Below are 27,119 nucleotides of genomic sequence, written 5' to 3'. Positions count from 1 at the left end.
CTGAGTTGCCATTGGTTGAGGCTTTATTGTGGGGGTTGCCCCGTCCTTGCAATCTGGATCAAGTCTTCCTAGGACACTTAAGCTACGTCCTCCCGAGCACGCGGAAGGCATTCCTTGGTTGGAACATTTGTGGGGGGAAGGGGGAGACGGAACAAAAAGAAATTGCCCTTAAGCCTGAGCCAACCGAGGCAAAAATCGTTGGGTCTTGCTCGAAAACCTGTTCTCAGGAAAGAGTGTGATAAACACCTTTGCACCATGGAGTTGAATCCATGCCCCTTGCAGCCACCAGAGATCACTTTGTACATGATGGAGCCTTTAATGCCGCTGAAATCCCACCGTCCAGATGCCTCTAGTCTAGAAAATAACTTTCAGAAGGAAAGAAAACTTACCTTGTTCAATCGTCATATTCCTTAGTGCCAAGCACAGTGCTTGGCACAAGCACCCTTCAATACGTGATGCTTGAAAATCAACTAGACAGTTCTATTGCTTTTGTATTGATAGACAAATTTCTGGTTTCCAGGGTAATAGTAATGAGAGATATAAGCAAAATGTTGAAAATAAAAACAATCTCTAAGACCCCTTTTCATTCTCCTAGTCAAACACTTTTAGCCTTTACAGTATTTAGCCCTGTCTTCCATCATTCTAATTTTTCTCTAGATTTTCCAAGAATTAAAACACACATATAGCATTCACATAGCACACACAGTTCACCATTCAGGAGTGGCAACCTTCAAAACCGGTGATGCAATGCACAAGCAGGTGGAAGGTGATTCTCTCCCAAAGTGTACCGTGTTTGCTTTCCTCGCCCCTCACTGCTGTTGTGACTGCATTATAATTAGGAACCATACCAAGATAATGAACTCAAAGGTCCCAAAACTCCAACATCAGCTTATACATGGTTTCAAGCATTTAGGTACTGAAAGAACAAAGTACCACCTGGCATAAACTTAACCTAGTTTTTAAAAAATCTAAGTAGGACATTGATAGACGAGATAGAGATAAGTGAACAGATTCAAGAGATACACAGTAAAGTCTATAGGATTTGGGAAGTGATTGAAACTGTGATGGAGACATCAAAGGTTACTTCTCGCCCTAGCCGGTTTGGCTCAGTGCATAGAGCACTGGCCTTCGGACTACAGGGCCCCAGGTTCGATTTCAGCCAAGGGCACATGGCTGGGTTGCGGGCTCAATTGCTCCGCCCAGTTGGGGGCTTGCAGGAGGCAGCTAATCAATGATTCTCATCATTGATGTTTCTATCTCTCCGCCTTCCTCTCTGAAATCAATGAAAAAATATATTAAAAAGGAAAAGAATATGGTTCCTTAAATTTTTTTTTAAAAAAGTTCTCATTTTCTATCCTGTGCAATGGTGTGATTATATATGCTGTTTCCTGAGCAAAGGTCTGGGTCAAAGTCGCAGAAGTATGTAAAATAGTAAGTACAGTAGATGAGAAGATAAGAGCATTATACTAAGACCATTCAGAATACAACTGCTACTTTTGTGAAAGATCCTCTCATAATTTTGAATCATACCAAGAACCCTAAGATGGAGTAAGATAAAAACGCAAAATGAGCAGGTAATAATTTTCCTAAACAGAAACATTGCGACATAGAAGTGACAGTCATCGTTGTAAATGGGGCCAGTATTGCTTGTTGGCTGACTTCTGTTCGCAGCTTAACATCAACTCAGCAGCAGAGTCCTCTGGGGCTTCAGGTGAACAGACCATTTCCTCAGAAGAGAGCCAGTCAGTGTGATCATCAAACATGCCCTGAACTGGGAAAAGCACAAGGAACAGTAGGTGTGCTTTTGCAACGATGTCCTTTTTACCAACTCATTTCCCCAGGGTGTGGGCAGGGCTTACACACACATCCGTGGGCACTTAAGCACAGCATGCAAGGAGTCTGAATGTGAAGTAGGCCAGAATTGTTTAATGTAACTAAAAAATGAAGGCATTAACCGGAAATGTTAAAGAAGAGACACTGAGAAATCTCGGCACTGCTCAGCCAAACTCTTCTCTGGGGCATAAGAGCTTCTAGTATTGATTCCACACAAGGACACCACTAAAATTGAACCGATGTCACCAATTGTCTTAGTTTCAAGTCAGAATTCATCTAAGTACCCTCCTTCTGATTCCACATGAGTGTGCCTACAGGATGGGAAATGCTTTTTAAAATGTACTGACCTTAGAGAAAGGGGGAGAGAGACATAGATTATTGTTGTTCCACTTATTAATGCACTAATGGGTCAGTTCTTTTATGTGCCCTGATCAGGAATCAAACCCAAAACCTTGGCATATTGGACAATGCTAGAACTGAGCTACCCAGCCAGGGCAGTAATATGCTTTCTGTCTTATTCATAAGTGTATCTTCAGTGCATAGCACAGTACCTGGCACATGGTGGTGATTCAGTTTAAAATACATTCATCTTTCTCATCATACAGTAAGTTGGGTTTCTACAGAGAACAGATTCAGTGACGATACCAACCTGAATATATCACTCCATGTGCGATTTCTCATGGTATATTTACAAATTGGTATTCTTCTTTATTAGTCAGATACATGAACCTAGCTACTTTGGGTCCAAATGCAAGCTGAGCCTAAAAGGACAGGATACTAAACTTTAATAAATTCATCAAGGAGGGGGCATGTCTAATTTCTGAAGAGATTTCCCCTTCCCACTCATCTACAGAGACAGGTGAGTAAAGCCACACCATGGAGGGTAACTAGAGAGTATTTTTCTGGCTGTAACTACCATACAGTGGGCCCTTCATATCCACACATCCTGCATCTGCAGAATCAACCAACAGTGGGTGGGAAATACTTGAAAAAAAATTAGATTGTTGCTGATGTGTACCATGTAGTTAATTAAGCCTATGATGCTTGCATCTCCTTAACATGTATAGACTTCCTCCCTTGTCATTCTAAACAATAAAGTATAACCATTCATAAGCCATTTATATTATATTATGGATTATAGGTAATTTAGAGATTAAATTGTACAGGAGGATATGTAGGTTATATGTAAATATGCCATTTCACATAAGGTACCTGAGCATCCTCAGATTTGGATATCCACAGAATGCTCTTTTCTCCCGCACTACTGGTTTTCAAACTTGGGGGTAGGAGACAAAGGGGGGTTCAAACACGAAGGGCTCCAGCACCCCCATCTCTATCTCAACCAGAAGCAGCGATATTTTATCTGTTTTACATGCTGGGCTAACGTGTAACAATTTATTCTTTTACTGGTCTAGGCTACCTGTTCCTTACAGTTATATGAGTTTACCTTCATTCTTTTTCCCCATACAAAACAATGAACTAACTGTACACCAAATTACTTATGATCACACAAAACAAAGATGATCTTTTTTTGCATAAAAGACTTCAACAATTCATAAATTATATCTTTTCAGGCTACACTGCCCACATGACCAGCTTTTAAGCACACAATGTTCTGATATGTTTTCTCTAAGACTTCAGGATTCAATTTTCCAGGCAAGTATAATTTTGATAGATGAAAATTGCCCATACTAAATGAATTTCTTCTACAGCATAATCTGTTTGCAAATATAGAACATTTACACTCTGTACTTTAACCTGTCAATGTCATTCACTTTTACCTTGCAATGATTAAAAAGGGGAAAAAAACATTTCCCCACTCCTTTTGCTTCCAAATGTTGTAGTCTCAATTTTCTAATTAAATTCTAATGCGAGGCAACTGCAGTACATTAATCCACCAAAATAACTCCATTTTCCTTCATTACCCAGGATTCAGAATATAAAAGCACCTAACAAATTTATGACAAAGTTAGAGCTCTTAGTTGTTCTCTTGGATAACAAACTCAAAATAATAGTTACTATCATTAATATCTCTTGCAGGAAAGAAATTTTAAATTCTTTACTTTCAAAGGAAAAAAGTATCATCCAGTAACTGAAAATAATTTTAGCAAGAGGGGAAAAGAATCAATCAATCTTCCTGAAACATATTACTAAGAAGTTTTTGTTTGACTTGTTTAAAGACTTTTGCTAAAAGCAGCTAGTGATAAGACCACGGCTACCAAACTAGTTTCTTACACAGAAAGTTGCTATTCCTTTGAGTGTTTCTGAAAATTTCTCAGGAAAGTCTTATCATTCTAAAGTGCCTCTAAAGTGTCACAAATTATTTGTTGTCACATAAAAATCTAGGGCAGAAAAAAAATTACTAATAAACAAAGGGAAGATAGGTTTTTTGTATTTTTAACTGATAGAGTCAACTTTTTAAATATATTTTTATTTTTTTCAGAGAGGAAGGGAAAGATAGAAACATCAATGATGAGAATCACTGATCAGCTGCCTCCTGCACGCCCCTACTGGGGGATCAAGCTCACAACCCAGGCATGTGCTCTTGACCAGATTCAAACCTGGGACCCTTCAGTCACAGGCAAATGCTCTCTCTATCCACTTAACCAAACCAGCTACAGTTGTATTTTTTTTTAAATAGCCTTCCTTGATCAGTCCAACAAATAGAGTATTTAGAATCAGTACAGAACAACAAAGTCCTCTCAATGAGAGTATATGTTTACATTACTTAACAGAAATGCAGAACTAAGAATTCCATTCTCTCACTTTAACAGATTGGCTTATTCATAACCAAATCTTACATCAATCTCATTTTATCAGCTCCCTCATATTTAAAATGCAGTTATAAATGTAAGTGGTTGACTAATTTTAATTTTTAATAAAAACACCAGTAATTAGAAGGTATATTAAAGCAATCCTGTTTGGAGGTTATGGTTCCATTACTGTGTAAGCACATGTAGAAGATAACCTTGAGGTGCACATCTGTCTGTTGAAATTGGATGTGATGTTTAAAAACTGCTTAAATTCACCTGAATCAAAGGTATGGGGAATAAAATAGGTGATTAAACTGAGTACTTGTGCTACAGATTAAGTTGTGACTATTAAGAAACTCCTTCTACCTTCTTATTAGATTCAAATTGTCTTTAAAACAATTTGGAAAAGATTTCCCCAAACCTTTTGGATAACAGTAGGCCTGTTAGAATTCCAAGAGGGCCTGTCAAGTTGTCTGCCCCAAATAACAGTAATTTTTTTAATAATTTGTAAGTCCTACTTCTCTGGGTGGAAAGTTGAACTACATGCATGGCCTCAGATACTCCCTCCAATGCTCAATCTTTACAAACATAGTCACACCTCATACATACAAACAAAATAAGTCCTCACACCACATTGTATGAGCAATGGGCACCTTATAACATGGGAACATCACATAATAGAGTACATTTTCCTGAAAATGAGCACATAATAATTTGTTTCACCTAAAGCAGCGGTCGGCAAACTCATTAGTCAACAGAGCCGCAGTTTGCCGACCACTGACCTAAAGTATAATACCACTAAAAGTATAATTGAGAACATACAGAAGCCAGCTTCTGGATCTTTAAGAATCATTTTAATATTATTGGAGGCGATTAATACTTCTGTTACAGACTTACTAGTCTGCAAATTAATTCAAGTCAGTAGTTATTAGACAACAAAATAACTGTACCAAAGGATACTTCTAAATAACTTAAAAGAAGTTATGACCTTAAAGTTTTTAAAAATTATTTTCCATACAAGTTCCATGATAAAATAATTTAAACACATGATTGACTCCGCAAGTTTTTTTTAAAAATTACTTTGAAAGTTACAAGAGGAAATATTTTTCTTTGTCCTGTGCCTTCTTTCTCTTTCCCATCCTATTTCTGTTCTTCTCAATAGATAATATTATGAATGAAAACGCAAGAATTCAAGGTGAAAGATGTTATTTTGCTTCATAGAAACCATGACCTACACTGTATAGTAAAAACAAGGTAACACTTGGGTAGAACCAAACTTTTTTCAAAAAAATACAGGCTGAGAAGAACAACAACAACCCACAAATTAGGATTTATAGTAAAATTATCTTTGGAAAGTAGATATTTTCTCTCTATTAGAAATAGCAAAACGTTCCATAATTTTTTTCTTTCCCAATTGCATGGTTAATTAGCATACATTCCACCAGTGTGTATGAAAACAATTTCTAAGCCAGAGGTATTTAAATGATTTCTTCATAAGTGTTTTGGCTAATTCAATGGCCAAGAAAACATGATGTTTAGTCTCTAGATAGTCAAGAAACAAAACATATAATTTCTGAGGCTTAAGCCAATATGACCCAGCAAACATCTGTCATTACGTTAGCTGTAAGTCTTCCTTCTCCGCAAAATAAAACAAAAAAGCACTGCTTAAGTGTACATTAATTCCAGTAAACTTCCAACAGCTCAGCTCTCGATGACCTAGGGATGGAGTGAGTCATCTGTCAAGCATGGAGTGGTCCAAATAACACGGATAACTTCATCAGTAATAGCTGGAAATAGATGCTGGCCCCAAGTCAGGCAGAATACCCAATCTTCAGTGTCAATGAGGGAAACTAAGTCCAATCTTCTAAAACACGTAACGGCAAGTCCAGGAACGTGGCCGGATATAATCCAGAAATGTGGGCTTTGAGGAAAACAAAAGGAAAATAAATGTAGTTTATTTGTGTGCACTATGTGCATGAGGTGTGGGGAGAGATAGGGATGTTAGTGTCATATACTGAATACCTCTAAAATGCCTCTCAGCATTTCAGTAAACTTTAAGTGATAAACAGTTCAATAATTCAAAAGATGTTCATTATTTTTATCTATAGCATAGATTTACTTGGTTTAGAGGCTCTACATGAAGCTTTTAAAGTCCAGTAGACCCTACACAATTGCACTTCTGACCAAATGTCAAATAGGTATTACCTCTTTATGTGTCTTGCATTTTATTTTAGTACACCCCTATTTTTAGTAGTCCAGAGCAGTTACTTCAAATGCACACAGAGGGTTAATAGGAAATAAGAAGGGAGCATTAGGGCAGCATAACAAAAACAGTGTAGACAGCAGAAGCTTTGGCAGAGAAACTGATTTGATTGTGGGCATCTTCAGTTATAGGTGCCTGTGAGAAATACCCGGATATATAAAGAAGGCACCCCCTAATTATTTGGGAGTTATCCACATGCAGCTGAAAGCTAAAGCTCTAGGATGAGACTCTTAAATAACCATGAAAGACTAAACAACAATAGCAACAAAAGAAAATCAAGGGAAATGGGATCCTAGGCATATGAGCGTACCTGGACATTTTTACAAAGACGTAATACTTTGGAAAGGAAGAGGTAAAATATACATATATATTTAGGTGTGTGTGTAGGATAGGATACACATGTCCTACATTTTTAGGACACAGGAAGAAAATTAGAAGGAGCTAAAGAAAAAGCAGTAAAAGAGTAGGAAATTTTAAAAAAAGGGGGGAGGGGGGAGCACCAAGTAGGAGAGTTCAAAATGAATAAAAGCAAAAGGAAAATTTTAAGAACAGTAGCAATAAGATCAGATAATGTTTCTCTCTGCTTAACATTACTTCATCATAATCTCCACTACTCTCCTTCCCCTTAAAATTGCTCTCCAACCCCCACAATTGGGGACAAACATGTCACTTTTCCTGCGGCCTGACTGCTGACTCACATTTTTCAGAGGACAGTGCTGACGTGCATACCACTCTTGAGAATAAAAGCACAGGAGGACTCCCTGGCCCGCAAAAAGGGAAGTCCACATCATGACGTTCCAAATTGGCCTTTTCCGGCTATCATTGACAATGAAGTTGAAAGCCACTAAAATTAGGAAGAGAACAAAAGATATACATCAAGACAATCTATAAGCAGCCTCAGATAGCTGCTATAATCATCAAAGTATCACAATGAGCATCAACTGTGCGTACATGGTTTATTCTGGCTGCTGCTCCTATAAATAAAAATGAAGCTTCAGTGTTGAGGTTTATTAATCAGTGATTAATTGGAAATCAGACAGTACTCAGAACAGGTGAACATATATTTAATTGAATCATTCATATTCTAACTTATCCTTTCCCCCCACCCAAAAAAGGGTCAGTTTTTTTCAGTGGGTGAATAATGATAGAGTTGAAGAATGGGAAGCTGTTTTTTATTGTTTTTGTGACCTACCAAATCACTGTTACCAATAGTCTGCAAGAGATTATGTGGCTCATTTCTCTACTTCAAAGTATAAACATCTTGAAACAGAGTTGTGTATAATTACTCAAAATCAATGTTCTTTACCCTCTGATAAGCAAACACTGCCTTGAGATAGTATTACTGCTTACTATCTAGCTTTCTACATTGATTTTATACTTTATTTTCTAAATTTCTCTTTTGGCATCATCCTCAGTCCTCATGGCATGCCAAGATACTTACTTCCAAAGAACATGAAGAGCACGAAGAGCACTGGGTAGAAAAAGCTCAAGCAAACAGCTAAGGCGTATTCGTGCACGACAGCAGACACAGCAAAGACAGCTAACATGGCAGCAGACTTGAATCTCTTAGTGAAAAACTAGGGTAAAAAGAAAATATTAGAAAGCAGTCTTTAAAAGGTAACTAAGCACAAACTACCTAAGACTTATAATTATCACATGTTAAAGGCATCAATTTAATTATATTTATACTAGAGGCCCGGTGCATGAAATTCGTGCACGGGGGTGGGGAGGAGGGTCCCTCAGCCTGGCCTGCACCCTCTCCAATCCAGGACATCCCTCTCGCAATCCAGGACAGCTGGCTCCTAACTGCTCGCCTGCCTGGTTGCCCCTAACCACTCTGCATGACTGTCTGATTGCCCCTAACCCCTCTGCCTGCCAGCCTGATCACCCCTAACTGCCCTCCCCTGCTGGCCTGATCGCCCCCTAATCACCCTCACCTGCCGGCATGATAGCCCCTAACCGCCTCTGCCTCGGTCCCCGCCACCGTGGCTTTGTCCGGAAGGAAGGCAGGACAACCGGAAGATATCCAGTCCACCCGGTCTAATTAGCATATTACCCTTTTATTAGTATAGATTGGACTTTCCAATCTACTCCTTGGATTAACCCAAATGTATTATAATATAATTAGAAAAAACACCTATGCCTAAAAATCCTTATTTTCAAATAAGGCATTTTCAAAACCAATAATGTTGAAAGAAAGATCGGGGCATATTTTAAAAAATATTAATAACTTATACTGGTAAGTCACTCTGATGGACAAAACATAGTTTTTATATATAAATGAAGACATCAGGTCTCAACCTTTAGAGTAGCACAGTATGGTAGACAAGGCAGGCATCCTCTCCATTTTTACAGGTAACAAAACTAAGAATTAGAAAGAAGAGACTTGCCTTGTCCATAAGAGAAACTACAAATATAAAGGAAAGAACACTCGAATACAATGCTATCTGAACCATAACATGCAATCACTTAGCCAATAACCCGGAGGAGATACCAGCATTAATCAACCCTGAGATTCAAGATTTCATTTCATCAGTCTAAATACATTCTGCTCTGAAGAATGTCTCAAAGACCTAGTATATGACCAATTGGAGAGATATTAAGTCCAAACATAGGGTGGTTCTCCACTTTGAACAGATTTAAAAAAAAAGTAAATGAAGAAAAAGTTAGAGGAGATTATCTGTTATCAGTGAGATTCATAAGAAATGATCCATAAATGGTGGATCATTTCAACTTATCTGAATGTTTGCCTGCATTCTTACTTTGTAATTATATAAAATAAAATCCAGAATGAAAACATGGTATTAGACCCAGTAACTGTCCATACTGGTCTCTCCGCAGTATTATTCAAGGCAGAAGATTTCTTAGACATAAATGGCTCATAAGAGAATTAAAGACAACTAAGTATAACTTCCTCCAGCTGTACTATATTAAGACCTGTACTTTCTGGAAAAGAATCTCCATTTCTTGAACAACATCAACTAAATCCTGCTGCTTACCCAGAGAAAGTCCTTGTAAGCATAGTAATACAGCCAGTCATGGACCACCACATTCCAGGTCCTGTAATAGTTGGAGTAGGATGTGGAATTCCACCAATCCTGAGGAAAAAAACCAAAGCTATAAAACTACACACATGCCACACACACACATACATGTATATACACACAGAGCCAAAGCAAAAACCCCTGAATATTCCCAAAGAACATACAAACATAATATCCAGTGTGTTGTGATAAACTGTCAGTCCATACACTGATGTCAGAAAAATCTTAAAAGGCATTTTGGTGACTGATGTTTAATAAGACATTAATTCTAGTTCTATATGATTCATTCCCTAGGTTCATTCTGGCTCATTATAAAACAAGTTATGGTGGAAGACACAGAACATAAACAATCATTCAATCTAGTGTTCCTCTAAATAGCAATCAGTGAATCCCCATTGCCTTGCTAAAACACAATGAGAGGATTCTAAGGTCACACAGGGTTACGTAGCATGCTAAAGCTGAAGAGTATAAGGAGCAAGATGGTGGCTACTTCCAAAATCTGGTGCTCCTTTACATATATCTTGCTTCCTACTTTAATTCAAACTAAGGGAATCAGACCCCTAAAATTCACAGCCTACAGTCACTATTTCTTTGAGAAAGAAGTGGCAGGCTTGGAGTGTTACCAAAACCACAAACTAAACTTCAGATCCTGAGTTTAGAACTTAATTCCAACTTTGCAAGTATAGAATGCTTTTTTAAGCAGAATTAATGCTTTTCATAAATAAAAAAGGAAAAACTTATTTCCTCCCTTCAGCAACTTTAAAAATGGGATAATTTACTGAAATTACTCCTACAGCACCAGACAGCCAATTTCAAATGAATGAACAGTCAGCCAAGTCTCATACCACCCTCTAGACACATGCTTTCCTTCTGTAATCACCAACACGGGATCCAGCAGAAACCATATGTTATGGGAAGGGGAGGATATCAGAGGTAGAAGATAAGGCTTTACTAATTACACTGATATCAGAATTTCAGACTTGATATTGGTAAAACTTGTGGGAAAACATTATCTGACAATGTTCATGTTAAAAAGCTAGTAGCCTACAATGCTCAAATACCTGGCAATGAGGACATAGTAATTGTGAAAAGAAAAATGAGTCCGAGTATATATTACCTTATAAAACATTCTGTCACCAAAGCGTAACATCTCGGCAAAGGCATTGAGCCAACAGTGCAAAAAGGCAAAAAAAGTAAGTAACAGCCCCAGCACACCTGAAAATAAAATTAATAATATTGAGTATTTCCAAATAGCTCATATACCAAGCAGTTATTTTTGTCATCACCTGCTTAGCTAGAATTATTTTGTAAAATAAAAATGATTATTCCATTTTACTCATTCCAGAGGTGATAGTGTTCTTCTTAAAGTTAATTATTTCCATCTTATAAAGCAGTCACTTCCTTCCAAATGGGTTTTACAGATGACAAATGAGCCTGTTTTTATTAGAAATGCCTCAATACCCAAGGCCCTTTAAGATCCGGCCCTCCGGATCTTAAAGGGCATTCCCATAAACCAGTTGTTTAAAACTGGGGGAGAAGTCCTCCCCCGACCACCACCCGACAGGAACATTTGACAATTCTGAAGACATTTTTGATTGTCACAACTCAAGGACTGGGGATGTGCTATTGGTATCTGGTTGTTAGAGGCCAGAATGGTGCTAAATATCCTACAACACATAAGACAGCCCCCCAAAACAAATAATTATCCAGCCCTGAATGTCAATAGTGATAAGGTTAACTTATCTCCGACTCCACTCCCAGTGTCACACACATCATCCCTACCTGGACTTCGGCCATTCTAAAGTAAGTCTATGCCTTTGCACCCATCCCACTACCTGAAAGCACCTTTCCACCACTTCTCTGCCAAGCAAATGCCTATTTCCAATACCCAATGTTAAATGTCATCTCCAGCATGATACAAAGTTCATCAGCACTTTGTTTATTCTCCTTACGTAGTATATATTATTACTATAATGTAAAATACATGCTCACCCCTTTCACTCATTTATTCAAAAGTATTTATAGAGCATCTGCTATGGATTAGACAATATGGGAGAGACTGTGACTGGCTGAGTGGCTATAAGACACAAACCTTGATCTCAAGGAATTTGTAGCCTAGTGAGGAAGACACACAAGTACGTAACACATATCCTAATTAGAGGAACAGATGAGAGTTTGCTGGAGTAACCCTTGAAGAGCAATCAAGGAGGGTTATTAGAAATCTGGGAGAGAGAGAAGGAAGAGACAAGGAGATCATGGAAAATGTTACCAACACTTAATGGGTAGAGAAAAGAAAGAAGTAAAGAAAACTGTATATATAATTAGACTGCAAGCTTCCAGAGTGAAGAGTATGTCTGTTCACTGCTATATTGTCAGCATCTGAAATACAGTAGGTACTCATATATTTCCAGAAAAAAATAAGTGGGATGAAGCAAGTTAGAAGTCTGAAGTATGGCTGGAAAGACAGGAGAATAAGAAAGAGTGGTAGGGAGATTTCAAAATGTGGTCAACAACAGCCAGTGCTTCATGGAGATCAGAGTAAGGGCTAAAGCATCCACTGGATTTAGAATCAGGAAATAACAAATGATTTTAAAAATAAAGTCTATTTCAGTGCCCTGCTTGGATTAGGAGCAAGATTATAGGGAAATAAAGCATAAATATGCATTATCCAGTCAGAGAAAGCAAAACTTGAGTAAAAGCCAGAAGACCAATGGAAAAATTGGACTGAGACTAAAATATACTTCATTTATGAGACAGATGGAAAGAAGCCAAGATAGGAATAGATATGTAGGTGAATTTATAAGTGAAAAGCAGGTAAATCAAAAGTGCAATAGCTTTCTATTTTCCTTGCAACTTTATAAGTGGCCAAATTAACCAATACCCATGTTACCTGGCAAGATGGAGTTAAATACACACAGGACCAGAACACGAGCACTGAAGGGCTCCTGCTTGATATTCCGAAACAAGGGGGCACACAGCCTTTCAAAGACGTAGTACATATAAAACAAGCAGCCGAACACCTGGAACACAACAAAGATAGTCATAAGAATGATGGCTTGGTAAGGAAAGACGGTGATTTTCCTTCAAAAGAAGATACATATGTGACCTCTAATGTTTACATATATATTCCATTTAACACTAATACATAAGATTGCAAATTGTACCCTCCAGATATTACTCAGGCCTAGTTTCTACCATATCTTTTCCCAACCCTTTATCAAAGGGCATTTGTAAAAGATCAGACTCTTGGAACCTGATGTTCCTGCTACATGAACCCATAACAAAATAATTTGTTTCATAAATGGGTATTTGATTGAAACAAGAATTTAAAATGGGATTTTCTGGGATTTGATTCTGATAAGTGGTTCAGGAGGAGGAGGTAGTGAGGAGTGTCAGGCCCACATATATATCCAAAAATACAAAAACAGGAGGGGAGGGGGAAATTAATGTAGGTGCTGACTGAAGTAACCAAATGGAATTACTTTAATTAAAACAAATTATTTTATTGAAGAAAATTACTTTTGATGTTGGCAAAACACACTGTTCACTGTATTGAGAATAATTTCAAAACTTCAGAAAGAGTTCTACAGCTCCCAATAAACATAAATTTACTAACACTTTAAATAGATTAAGTTGTTATAATAAATTCAAATCCCCAATCTCCCACCAATCACCAAACCTTAGGCAGTGAAAAAAAACTTACCTGTGCAAACTGCATAGCCACATAACCCCACCTTACAGTGGGAGTCCTAAAAAAGAAGCAACAAAATAAATTTTCTAAATAAAGTGCATTCTGTCAAGAATTAGTGTGATCAAATAAGACTGCTAGAATCACCATTTGGGGCTCTCCAGGCCAGTGAGAAAATGAAAACTCATTCTACATTCTCTGTAGCCCTATGTGAACTGGCCCTTGCCCATCTGCTGCACCCCATTAATGCCACACTTCAGGTGCTCAGCACATTTGTACTTCATAGTGCCATTACCTGGGATAGTTGTCCCGGTAGATGAGGGTTGGAGCGAACAAGAAATACAAGTACTGGTTGACTGTGGGTACCGGAACAGTTCCTGGAAAAGGAAAACTTGGCTAGGTCAGGAGCTCTCAGCAAAACTACAAAGGGAAAGTAAGGAAGCATAGGGTAGGGAAGAATAAAATGACTTCTCCTTAGCTTATGTTGTTTCTTCCTGATCTCCCAAAATGATGACTTCTTATTCTAATATTAACAGACAAATCCCTCTAGACTGAGTTATTCCTGTGACTGAGATAATTTCTAGAGTTTTAAGCAGCAACTCAAAGAGTAATAAGCACACATGGGTGTGATGAGTTTAACATTCTATAAAAATTACATAAAGTTACAAGAATCTAATGATCAATGGTTTTAAATTGCAGGTACCAAGACAAAACAGAAACAATCAGAAAATAGTGAGATAGTCTTCCAAATCAATGTGGAGGCTACATAATTAAAATCAAACATAATGTCTGCAGAATGTAATGTGCCATCCCCCTAAACACCAAAGGATGAAATACCCTATGAATAGTCCTTTGGGGTAATAGAATTACATACTTGATTTCTCCTTAGCTGAAGTTAGTACCCGAGGTACATTCTCTCTGACAAACGAATGGACCTTCATTATCAAACGAATCTAAAAAAGGAGAGAGGGAGAAAAAGATGTATTTTCTATCATTGTCTTGCCTCATATAAGCAACCCCAGAACAACACTATACTATAGTCACATAAAGAATGTTTTAATTTTGCATATACCAACTCAAATTCACTTTTATGGAATAAAGCAAATTAAAAACAACCTCTAAAGAAGGACATAAATTGGAAGGGTATATGGACAAAATAAATCCGTTCTTTAGATGGAAACAGTTATATGACAAAATAATGAATCTGACATTTCAAAAGTGGGGGATTTTGATTACAAAAACATTTTATGGTATAGATGACTACTACAAAAAGTATTCAAGAACAAAATCTGAATTCATCCAGAACAGTTCAGTATGATTTATTTCAATTATTAAGCATCAGAGAACACTGAAGGTAGAACAAATTTTATGAGATGAGATGATCTAGTTTAACACTTTAATTTTAGACAATAGCATAAAGAATCAGTTATAAAAATTTATCCAAAAATAACAAAATATCAGTATTATATTGTTATAATAATGATAATATTATTATTATTATTATTGTTCCAATCATTATTTTAACTAAGCACAGCACTGCACTGAGAAACACTCAAAACCTTACCTGTTCAAAGATAACAATGCACCGGGAAGCTGGTGGCAGTGTATACGCTAATACAATATACGTTGGTCCAAAACCTAGAATTCCAATCTGGAAGACCATGAGGAGAAAGCCATGGAAGAGAGAATGGATCACTGGATGAGAACTCCTGCTGTAGCCTCTGGCCCAATGTTGAAAGAGGAAATAGGGCACGGAAAGTGTACTCAAGAACATGGCCCACCATGTACATATAACAACAGGAAGCTGGCCAAAAGCATAGTATATGAGATTGAACTCAAGCACCAGCCTGCGGAGAAAAAGCACAGAGGAAAGACACAGAAGCACATTTTTAAAAACATGCATTGATTCACAGAATTCAAAACTTTCAGGCCCCAAACTCTCAGCTTTAGGAAACACAGCAACATTAACACACTGACGTCATTGAAGTTGTGCTACAGAACTGCTTCTGAGACTGCTTTACAATATATTTCCATAACAAAGTTTCTAAAAGCCCTAAGATAATACAGTCTTTGCACATAAAATACCTAATGTAACTTAAAATAGTAAGACTTTGAACTCCTCAAAAGTTAGATTCTTACATTAATACATTTTAAACTCTAAAATATTCTATGGCAAAGTCCATATTTAAAGTATGCAAATAGCAATCATTGTTATGTACAAAAGATGATTTTTCAGAAGGAAATAGGTATAAATAAAACAATCTATGGGGGTGGGAGTGGCCGGGGAAGAAGTCAATGGGGGAAAAAGGAGACATATGTAATACTATATGTAATACTTTACACAATAAAGAATTAAAAAAATAAAAAATAAACAAAAAATCTATTAATATATTATATCATCTCAAAATTTAATTTTCTAATAAAGCATATAATTCAATGTATGATTACTACATTGTCATTTTTAAAGTTACAATTTGATTTTTATATTAAAAATACATTTTTTAAATGTGAAATTCCAATAAGCTACTTATTTTTAGTACTGACCTGAAATGCATACCATAATAAAAAAAAATTGATAAATCATATATACAAAATTCTCCCATTTAGGAAAATTACCTAGAAACTACCAATTATGGTCTATTCAAATAGACCATTTAGAAAAATAAAAGTAATGAAATTTCTAATCTTCTTTTTAGTTGTATTGTACTTTTTAAGAGACAGAAATCTCAACCTCAAATCAGCTACTTTGGAATTTTCTGAAGCAAATTTAACCAAATCACCCTCTACCAAAATTTACATACAATGAAAACTACCAACATCCTATGAGCCAACTAGCCAACCATCCTTTTTCTTGTCTTACCTTCCTTCGTCAATGTAATCTACCACAAGTGTGCTGAGGATAAAGAGAATGAGGAGGGCAATAAACATGTGATATATTGTTCTGATGTGGTCCACCTCGAACAGCTCACTGTAAATGTAGTTCAAACAAATAAAATGAATAATCTATATTTGATTTTTAAATGTCATATATTAAAGACTTTAAAGCAGTCCAGAAATATTTAATCTACCCTCCAAAAATATCTCAAACAGTAATCACAGAATATTAAACCTGAAGTAGAGACAGTAAGTGACATGACCAAAGTAAAACTTATTGGAAGAGCTTAGGACAAGGCTCTTTCTTTTTTTTTTGTTTAAATTTCTTTATTGATTAAGGTATCACAAGGACAAGGCTCTTTCTGATAAGATAACAGTGCTTCCTAGAAAACAGCATGGATATCAAACATTTAAAAAAAATGGTGTGCATTCTTGAAAACCTACCAGAGGTGACTGTCTTCTAATGTAGGCAAAAGGCCATTCACTGAAAACAGGGAACACAGAAGCTATTTCAAAGGCTAAAAACTTTTTTTAAACATCCTAGTCTTACATTCCCCTCTCTCTCTCTCTCTCTCTCTCTCTCTCTCTCTCTCTCTCTCTATATATATATATATATATATATATATATATGTATGTATATATATGTATATATATATATATACACATACACACACATATATATATACACACACACACATATATATGTGTATATATATATATATACATTAAGATAGCATTTCTATAATATTGATCTACCCTATAAGTCTATAAACAACCATTTACAAATGCTTTTATTTTCTAGCCTCTTTGATCTTTTTATTTTACTAAGACTGGGTTACTTTTCTTTTAAAACACACCAATTACTTTCTAGATGACTTTTTCTAAATAAGGACTTTTTATATTTGATTAAAACAAGTGTTTTAGCTTTATTTATGGAAAGATGTATGCTAATCTCCTAACTTTTTGAGACATCTAAAATACTATTAAATGTCTGGGTTAAGGACCTTCAATTCTAATAAAAACCCACCTGAGCCATAAAATACGTGTTTTGTTTCCTTGATTTAAAAATGTGTATTTTAATTTTGTTTATTTTTCATATATAGAATACTATCACTAAAATCTTAATTATAATGTTGAAAATATTTGTTTTAATTTCTCTTTTACATGGAAAGCCTGCATTTCCCCCAGATATAGATGTTAAAAGATAAATCTCTTCAAACAATGTAATACTGAAGTGGTAGTCTACATTAGATATTTAGAAAATGTTGGCCTTCTAATCAAAACTAAGTAATACAGATCAATTTGGCCCATAGAAAATATATTTTGATAAGCATATGATGCATTTTTAAAAGAAAAGCACATCCATAACTAAGATTCACCAGCCCAACTATTTCAGGTGACCTGTACTAATGCAGGTTAAATTAAAGAAGTATTCTAATGAATGAGTGAATGAATTAATGAATGATCTCAGAGAACATTACAAAAGAAATATTAATTACATACTCAAAGTGCACCTTTACTTTTCAGTTCACAAATGATGTCACCACAATTAATTTACCGTGCCTGGTGTCTTTTTCATAAGATCCACACAATCAGGGTTTTAAAATAAGTAAATCTGAGAAAACTATCATGTGTTTAATCTGGCTAGCCAAAGAAGAGATTAAAAAATTATATACCAAAAAGGCAGCAATACCAAAACTCTCTTGAAGTGCATTACCTAAATAGAAAACCCTATCCTAGCTCTTTGAGTAACCAGTTCTCTGCAGCACAAATTGAAGGAATTTATCAAAGACAGATAACCATTCTGATTTCTAACTCCTCCTTTGAAACTAGATGCAGAGCCAGGGCACAGCAAATGTACAAAGAGCAGTATCAACACAAATGATGTATATGAATATGGAACAAACTCTTTAAACATTCATAGATTAAGCAGTGATTCCAACAACCAGAATAGTTGTGTGTATGTGGTTGTTTTTTTTTAATTTAAACTTATAGTTAACAAAAGCACTTAAAATACTTACTCTAAGAGAGATCGCCTTACAACAAAAATCTTTCCGTGTTCTGGAGGTGCTCTCAGATCTCTGGGAAGAGCAAAAAGTAAAACAAAATGTAAGTACTAGTACTTCAAGTATTATAAGAAATTTAAGCCTAAGAATAAGAGGAAGAATATTACCAACGACAGCAAATAAAATTAATTAACTGCCTCTCACTAGGACGCAGGTACAGTGAGTAGGGTTTTATGCGTGTTGTCTCATTTACTCCTGAGCACTGCTATGAGGCAGATACACGCCTATCTGGTTAGGGAGGAAGAGGGGTTAGGCACACCTCACTAAGGGAGCTCTAGTTCCTGACGCCACACAGACCACTACTCTTCCTTCTCCTAAACATCCCTAAGGTCACGGACAGGCCCCCAGCCATCCTTACTCCAGTTCACTATTGTTACTGGTCTGTTCTCGAAGATGCACTGATATCTGTGATGTCCTCTGTCATGTCAAAGGACTTCCGACAATCCCCAACAGCCTCCTGATGTTAAAGCCTGCCTCCAGTTATTAAACTCTGTTAACATCTAGCATGATCATCTTCTTTAGGGCTTTCAGGAATACCGTCGGCACTTCCGTTGACTATTCCTGGTTCAACCTGTCCTTCAGAAAAGGAGGGACTGACAGAGACCACAGAGGCACAAAACCAAGGAAAGCACAGACTGGCAAATTAGCGCACACTGGCCTTTGAGAGCCTTCCCTCCATGCTCTGGATGACTGACTGATTAGAAAGATAGATACTAATGCACTGTACTTTAAAACAAGTATCGCAGAGAATACAACAGAGAGGCAGTATAATGATGTGGCGAAGAGCATGGACACTGGGTTCAAATCCCCGCTGCAGAATCCTGGACAACAATTAACTGCTTGCTCTGTGCTTCAGTTTCCTAATCTGTGCTAGGCAGATATTATACTACCTACCCATAGGGTCACTGTTTGGTTTAAATGAAAAGCACTCAAGTGTCAGTGTCAGTGTAGTGTTAAATGAAGTATGCACATTTGTTATAAGCCACTTATTAAGATGAAAGAACCCACCCTTCTAGTGGTTCAATGATATGTCTAGATCAGGGGTCCTCAAACTTTTTAAACAGGGGGCCAGTTCACTGTCCCTCAGGCCGCTGGAGGGCCGGACTATAGTTTAAAAAAAAACTATGAACAAATTCCTATGCACACTGCACATTTCTTCTTTTGAAGTAAAAAAACAAAACGGCAAAAACACCCGCATGTGGCCCGCGGGCCATAGTTTGAGGATGCCTGGTTTAGAGCAACACACAGCTAACGAAAAGTGGTGCCAGGTTGTGCATCCAGGCTTTTTTACCACAGTCCACATTGTAACCGCTGAGCTACACTAGAGCAGATGTCTGCAGTAGAAGAATCTAATACTCATACTTACTTAGCTCTATGGTTGTTCATTCCTCCAAGAACAGAAAAGGATGTGAGAGCACACCCACCACTGTCTAATGATACTGATTTTTCAATGAGATTGGTCACAAAATCATCAAAGTGAGTGCCAACTTCCTTCATAAAATATGGCTTCAATTCCTAGAATTGTAAAACAAATAAAGGAAAGCATTAGAACACATGCTTATGGGATACTAACATTTTTCTAAAGTGTTCTCTTAAACAGAGCTGGATCAAGGAAATCCATTTTAAGTGGTTTCACAGTAATAAAGGCAGAAAAACGATTTCTATAGCTGACCTGTAGTTTCAGAAATGGCTACTAAAAAAAAACATAACTTATGTCTTTAAAAAATTTATATTATTTTAAGCATAAATCAAGATATCAAAGTAATCTACTAAATGAACTATAAATAATAAAAACAAAATAACAGAAATGATAAAAATGAGTCTATTTTTTTTTTATTGATTAAGGTATTACATATGTGTCCTTATCCCCCCATTGCCCATCTACCTCCCCACTCATGCCCTCACCCCCCTGGTGTCTATGTCCATTGGTTAGGCTTATATGCATGCATACCAGTCCTTTGGTTGATCTCTCCCCCTTCCCCCCACCCTGCCCTACCTTCCCTCTGAGGTTTGACTTCAAAACAACAATAAAAATCAGTATTATAAAATTTTAAGTCCCCTTTCTTCTTAAGCAACCCCTATACCCAAGTACCCGCTATTTATATTTTAGATCATGTCACTTCTGTACATTACCAACATTTATATGACAATATTTATTCCTAACTCCATAGCTATATGTTTACCTAACCCTAACACATATTTTTGTAATGTAAAATTGTTACACATTTTGGTCCCAGACTGTTTTTAACAACCAGTTTTTGAAAAGTATGAAGCAAACAAGTATTTCTTCAGATTATAATAGGCCACCTACTGTAAATGCTCAAATTATAAATATGAGTATTTTGAAACTGGCAGGACCCATCTACATAAAAGTAAACGAAGTGTTACTTTCTAATTCTTCAATTTAAAAAACACTCTTTCCTTTAATTACATTATTTAGACTAAACCTAAAATATCTGAAGTAGCATTTTCCAGGTTCTAGAGTTTGACCATGTCCTTTAAAAGTAAAGTAAAGATGCCCGGCCAGTGTCACTCAGTGGTTGAGCATCAACCTATGAACCAGGAGGTCACGGTTCGATTCCTGGTCAGGGCACATGCCTGGGTTGCAGGCTCAACCCCCAGTAGGATCCCCAGGAGGCAGCCAATCAATGATTCTCTCTCATCATTGATGTTTCTATCTCCCTCTCCCTTCCTCTCTGAAATCAATAAAAAAATATATATTTTTTTTTTTTACAAAAGTAAAGATATCAATGTACCAATGGAACTACATATGAAGGCTTTTTAAACCGCTTTGTCTCCCACCATTCCCAAATGCCTCTTGGGGCCCAAGCAGTGAGACAGCTGATGGAGATGGGAAGTACAGTACACAGAAGTGTGTGGCCAGAGCAACATAACCATCAATGAAGACTAAAGAATATATAATAGTCCAGCAAACAAACAAGGATGAGACGATTAAAATGTCTTTTTAAGCTGGAACCTTGAAGAAGCAATAGGACTTAATTTTAAGTGAAAAGTGACAGAAGAAGACAATGTGATAAAAAGCAGAGAAATAGGAAAGTATAAGCCAAAACAGAAAATATGAAAGATGTAGGCTGGTTTTAAGGACAAAATATAGAAGTATGTTCCCTGGAAGAAAAAATAGCTTTTATAAAATTATTTTGCCATAATAAGATTATCTAATAGTACTTTATTTGATCCTTTTGCTTGCTCCATTTCAATTACTAGTATATGCCCATCTTCATTTTGTAATTTTTCAATAGGTTGTTTCCTTGACTAAAAAGAAAACAATGCCCCCTCCCACCAAAATGACATGAAGAAAAAAACTTCTTTTCTCACTTAATTTCTAGAATTGGACTGGTTAACAAATAGAGGGGATTTTTTCCAATTACAAAAATGTCCCATGTAGAAATATATTAAAAGAGAAGGGAAAGAATTCATTCCTTCCACTAAGTTCTGGGTACTGGTACTGTTCTGGGCACTGGAGATACAACAATAAACAAAATCTAGTCCCTGTGCTCATGGATATTACAGGACATAGTATGCCAGATGGTGTTATGCAAAGAAATAAAGCAGAGGGATGGTGGTGGGGTGTTATTTTTCATAGAGAAATCAGGGAAAGCCTAAAGATTAGATGACATTTGAGAAGACTTGAAAGTTAAGAGGGCAAAAGTTAGTGGATATCTGTGGAAAAGTACTAGGAAGAGCCCTGGCCAGTGTGGCTCAGTTGGTTGGACATCCTGTGCACTAAAAGGTTGCTTGTTGGACTCCCAGTCAGGGCACATGCCCTGGTTGCAAGCTCGGTCCCCAGTAGGGAATGCGCAGGAGGAGGAGGCAAGGGATGGATGCTATGATCTCATCTCTCATCTCTCTCTCTCTCTCTCTCTCTCTCTCTCTCTCTCTCGCTCTCTCTCTCTCTCTCTCGCTCTCTCTCTCCCTCTCCCTCCCTCCTTCCCCCCTACCTCCTTCCTTCCTTTCTCCTCCCTCCCTCCCTCTCTCCTCTCCTCCCTCCTCCCTTCCTTCCTCTCTCTTTAAAAAGCAACAATCCATTTTATTTAAATATGTTTTTTTACTGATTTCAGAGAGGAAGGAAGAGGAGAGAAAGAAATATCAATGATGAGAGAGAATCATTGATCGGCTGCCTCCTGCACACCCCCTACTGGGGATCGAGCCTGTAACCCCGGCATGTGCCCTTGACCAGAATCGAACCTGGGACTCTTCAGTCCACAGGCCGACACTCTATCCACTGAGCCAAACCGGCTAGGGCTTTTTTTTTTTTTTTTTTAATGTAAAAAGCCCTGAAGCAGGAATCCCCTTGGCATGTTCCATAAATAGCAAGAAGCAGGACTTCATAGTTAAAGCAAAGGAGTGATAAGAAGTGAGGTCAGGAAAGACGAGGGGGAGGGGTAATAAGGGGTTCTAAACCGTGTAAGGTCTTAACACTTAACGTCCGACTCACATCAACCTGTCTATTGATATTTTATTCAACTTTACCCTTTATTCACATCAATCAGCCCATTGATATTTTACTCAACAGTAAAAAAGAAGCCTGGAATCTTGAGAAAGGCAAGCTATTTCTTTCAGCAGGCTTCCTCATACTTTGGAACTAGTCTCTTTTCCCAATTTAAGTATTGGGTTAAGTAGACCACAGCATGAAAAAAAACACCATAATGAATGTTCTATAAGTGTCCGTACAAACTGCTAAAATCGGGTTCTATTCCACCCAACTCAAGTTGAATAGAGTAGCCAACTCCTATGGCACAAGGTCTTGTGCCTTATTTACTAGTTGCCCACAAATGAGCCTTTACCATACATTCCAAGTCACGTAGTAAGAAAACCTACAGCAATCTCCTTATCCTCATCCTTCTTGTCAATTGTACACTTTCCTTTCCTCTTTCCTCCTCTTCCTCTCCTTTCCCCTCATACTCTAGAACTCCCACCTTCTCTTCTTCTACAGTCATCCCATAAATAAGGGTATCCCTGGTTATCCCAACAACTCACTATCTGAACTCAGGGACCAAACAGATCTGGATAACAAGGACTACTTCTATGATTCAGCACTATGGTGGTGAACAAGATACACACAGCCTGCTCTTACACAGCTCACTGTCTGTATCAATGAAGACATAAATTGTTAATGGTGTAGTGAATGCCACCAAGAACAGTTCAGAGGGACAGCAGAACCAAATAAGAAATAAAAATAAAAACCACAGGCATCTCAATAGCATGAGGGCTAGTAGAAGGTGGAAACAAGTAACTTTCTTTCAGAAACTCTCTCCGCCAACTCTGACTCCAACCTCTGACTTACCAGAACACTGCTTGGGTATGCTGAGCTAAAACAGTTCCTATTTTAATATTAATCCATGCCTCTTATTCCTGCAGTAAAATTTATATGTGAGTAGCACATAAATCTATACTTGAGCTAGTAAAGCAAGATGTCTGTAGTGCTAATAATAAAATAGTAAAAAAAAGGTATGAACTTTCATATTCATATATGAATATGAGACCTGGGTTCATATTCTACCTCCACCACTTGTTTTGTGACCTCAGGCAAGCTATTTCACTTTTCTGAGCAAAACTGAGATGAATACCATCTAACTTGCTAAACTGTTGCGTGAACTTTTTAAAAAGCTCAAAACAAACAAACAAAAAAACCATGCAAAAGCGCATAGCACAGTACTTGACATAGTTATCACTCTATACGTACGTGTAGCTCCAACCCCTTCCCACTCAGTCAGAGCTAGCCTCTGATGACAGAAACAAAACAATGCACAATAAAAACTGCAGTTAAGCCAATTCTGTCATTTCGTGCTATTACTATTAAAAGGTAGCTATTTAAATCCACCCTATTTTAATGCCTTTCTTCTTTGAGGAACTACAGTTGATAGAAGCTGCTGCTAGTGGGAGACAAGGAAGAACGCTTCCGTGACACCATTAAATTTCTTTAGCCTCCTCCTTCCATCTATCAAATATAGTACTGGTGAAAATAAAGAGGGAATACAGAAAAGCACAGTACAAGAAACGCTCCACTCTGCCTTCTTCTGAGCCTTCCAGTAGCATGGAACTGGCTTCGATGAGAACTTCAGAATGTGATCACAATAAATCTAAGTAATGTCTAATATCAGTAACCTGGAAAGGAGGCTGAAGTAATAGGCTTTCTATTTTGCTTATCTCCCCAATCTCATCTCTATTAATATTAATTTCACCCAACCCATGGACTGTCTCATCATGACAACAGATGGACAGAAGGACAATGGAAGACTGGCAGTTAACTAGAAACTAGAAAAGCAGATGCATAGGTAATCTATTAAATAGAATCATTGTATTTTAGAGCTCAAAGAAACATCATTTTTTAAAATAAGCAGCTGAAGTGCACAACTTAGGATTCTAAAAATGGGGAACAACCACTTTGAGGCAAAGGCCTTCTGGTTGGAACACACAGTGAAGGCACACACGCACCAGTGACCAGAGACGAACACAAACAGGGTCTAGGGACTACGTCACTTAAGCCATTTTAAAATTTTCAATGTATCCTAAGGGCAACTGGAAACCGATGTTTTAAGCATAGGGTTATATACATGTTCAGACTTGCATTTTAGAAAGATAACTCTCAAAAAAAAAAAAAAAAAGATAACTCTCCTAAAAGGGTTCCAAACAGAGGTTATTTTGGAATGAATATTTAAAAGAGAAAAAAGCAGGGGCATTTATGGATAGATAAAAATAACCCTTTCAAAGGCACAGAGGCATAAAAAAATTTTTTTAAGTAAGTTGAGAGAAAGAAACACACAGTAAAAATGTATACTCTGGCCCTGGCTGGTTGGCTCAGTTCGTTGGAGCATCATCCTGTACACCAAAAAGGTTGTGGGTTCAATTCCTGGTCAGGGCACATACTTAAGTTGTGAGTTCTATCCCTGGTTGGGGTATGTACAGGAGGCAACCAATTGATATTTCTCGCTCACATTGATGTTTTTCTCTCCCCCACTCCCACCGCTCTAAAATCAATTTTTTCATAAAAGAAATAGACTGGCACTATCCAAAAACATTTTTAGAAGAGGTTCCTCAACAAGTGACAAACCATGAAGAGAAGTCCTTATCTGCAGACATGACATCTGCGTCTTACTCATTACAGTTTGCTCTTTTAGTGGTTGGGCAATAGCATGAGGTAACGATGTGAAAAATAATAGTACTTGAAATGCTATATAAGAAGCAAATGAAATATTTTGCAACAAATATGTATTTTTAAGAAGTAGAAAGAGGAAGTAATTTTTCATCTGTTCAATTTTCATATTATACTAACATTTCCTCTATAAAATTGTGTACATTAATAAAAGTTCTACAAATACTGATAGTAAAGACACTTCCTTTACGCTCCTCAACATATTCACTTTTTTCTGGAACCTGTGCTCAAGGTGAGACAGTCATCCAGGGTCCAGGCCAGGGCTGAATTATATGGGTCCTGCCCTTCTCGCCAAAATCCAATTCTCTCTCTCATAAATCTGAAACTCTGAGATTGGAGAGAGTGACTGGAAATCTCATTAACTGAAAAATTCAGGAATATCTCAATTAAAATCATTTCCCTTTCCAAAGCCTAGATGTCCAACTTCTCCCAGGATTCTACAAGATACAGTAATATCAAATATGCTTAAATTTAAGCCAAAGTAATTTTCTGTTATTTGCAACCAAAAGGAAAAACTGAAATAACACAATGTTAAAACAAAGCTAATTCAGCTATTAACATAAGTTGGTTGGGACTTAATCATTTAAACTTCCTTGAACTGTTCCAAGGTCTTTCAAGTTTTGTTACAACACAATTCTAAGAATTTCACAAGGTCATGGCTCAGGGTTACACAATGTTGCATAACCCCAAGCACCATATTCTTTTTAATAAGTACTTAAAACTTTTTTATAACAGTATTTAGACCTAGAAGTGGTCTTCAGAGATTCAATCAGTTGAACCCACTAGTTTCAACCCATTAATGTCATAACCTCTTTCATTCCTCTTCCCTTCAGACTAAAAAGCTCAGTACTTGACAACCTTCTTCACTGCTTTCCTTAGTATGAGCTCCTCTATGTCCATATATAAATTTTCAGAATTCTTTGTAGGTTGCGAGTTTTAGCAACTACAAATAAAGGAACACCCAGTTCAATTTGATAAACAGCAAATAACCTTTCCAGTCTGTCTCGAACACTGCATGATGACTAGAAAACTATTTGTTGTTTACCTGAAATTCAAATTTAATTAGGCAGACCGTATTTTATCTAACAACTCTAGTTCTGTGGAGCTGAAAGAGCTGCCCAATAAGATCTACAGACCACCCATTCCCTTTGCAACAGGAAATAGTGAATCAGGAGCTGAAATTTAAGTTAGCTACACAATTATGACACAGAATGTTATTGCCAAAGGGGACCTCAGAGACAGCTAGTCCAATATTCTCACTTTAGAGATTAGGGAAAAAATTGTCCAATAAAGATGAGTGACAACTGGGTTGCCAGGAGAACCAACCCTGTGATTAGAGGTTTGGAACTTTCAGTCCCATCACTACCTCCATAAAAACTCAGGAAGCCAGCTTGTGAGCCCTACATGCTACGGAACCAGAATGC

At 37.1% G+C, this 27,119-nt stretch overlaps 1 protein-coding gene across 1 annotated transcript in view; it reads right to left on the bottom strand.

The window, feature by feature from the left end:
* Positions 1–3,996: 3,996 nt before the first annotated feature.
* SOAT1 (sterol O-acyltransferase 1) overlaps positions 3,997–27,119 on the bottom strand; it is a 47,160-nt gene continuing 24,037 nt past the window's right edge. The window contains exons 4-16 of the mRNA XM_079761033.1: positions 19,888–20,036; positions 18,477–18,536; positions 16,442–16,549; positions 15,146–15,428; positions 14,456–14,534; positions 13,877–13,958; positions 13,597–13,642; positions 12,784–12,913; positions 11,011–11,108; positions 9,849–9,947; positions 8,291–8,426; positions 7,548–7,693; positions 3,997–6,507 (exon numbers count right to left, since the gene is read on the bottom strand). Coding sequence (XP_079617159.1) covers positions 6,451–6,507; positions 7,548–7,693; positions 8,291–8,426; positions 9,849–9,947; positions 11,011–11,108; positions 12,784–12,913; positions 13,597–13,642; positions 13,877–13,958; positions 14,456–14,534; positions 15,146–15,428; positions 16,442–16,549; positions 18,477–18,536; positions 19,888–20,036 — 1,473 coding nt within the window. The 3' untranslated portion in view covers positions 3,997–6,450. The remainder of the gene's footprint in view (positions 6,508–7,547; positions 7,694–8,290; positions 8,427–9,848; positions 9,948–11,010; positions 11,109–12,783; positions 12,914–13,596; positions 13,643–13,876; positions 13,959–14,455; positions 14,535–15,145; positions 15,429–16,441; positions 16,550–18,476; positions 18,537–19,887; positions 20,037–27,119) is intronic.

This window comes from Cnephaeus nilssonii (genome assembly GCF_951640355.1).
Source record: "Cnephaeus nilssonii genome assembly, chromosome: 21".
Taxonomy (NCBI): Eukaryota; Metazoa; Chordata; class Mammalia; order Chiroptera; family Vespertilionidae; genus Cnephaeus; species Cnephaeus nilssonii.
This window is presented reverse-complemented; position numbering and strand designations above follow the sequence as displayed.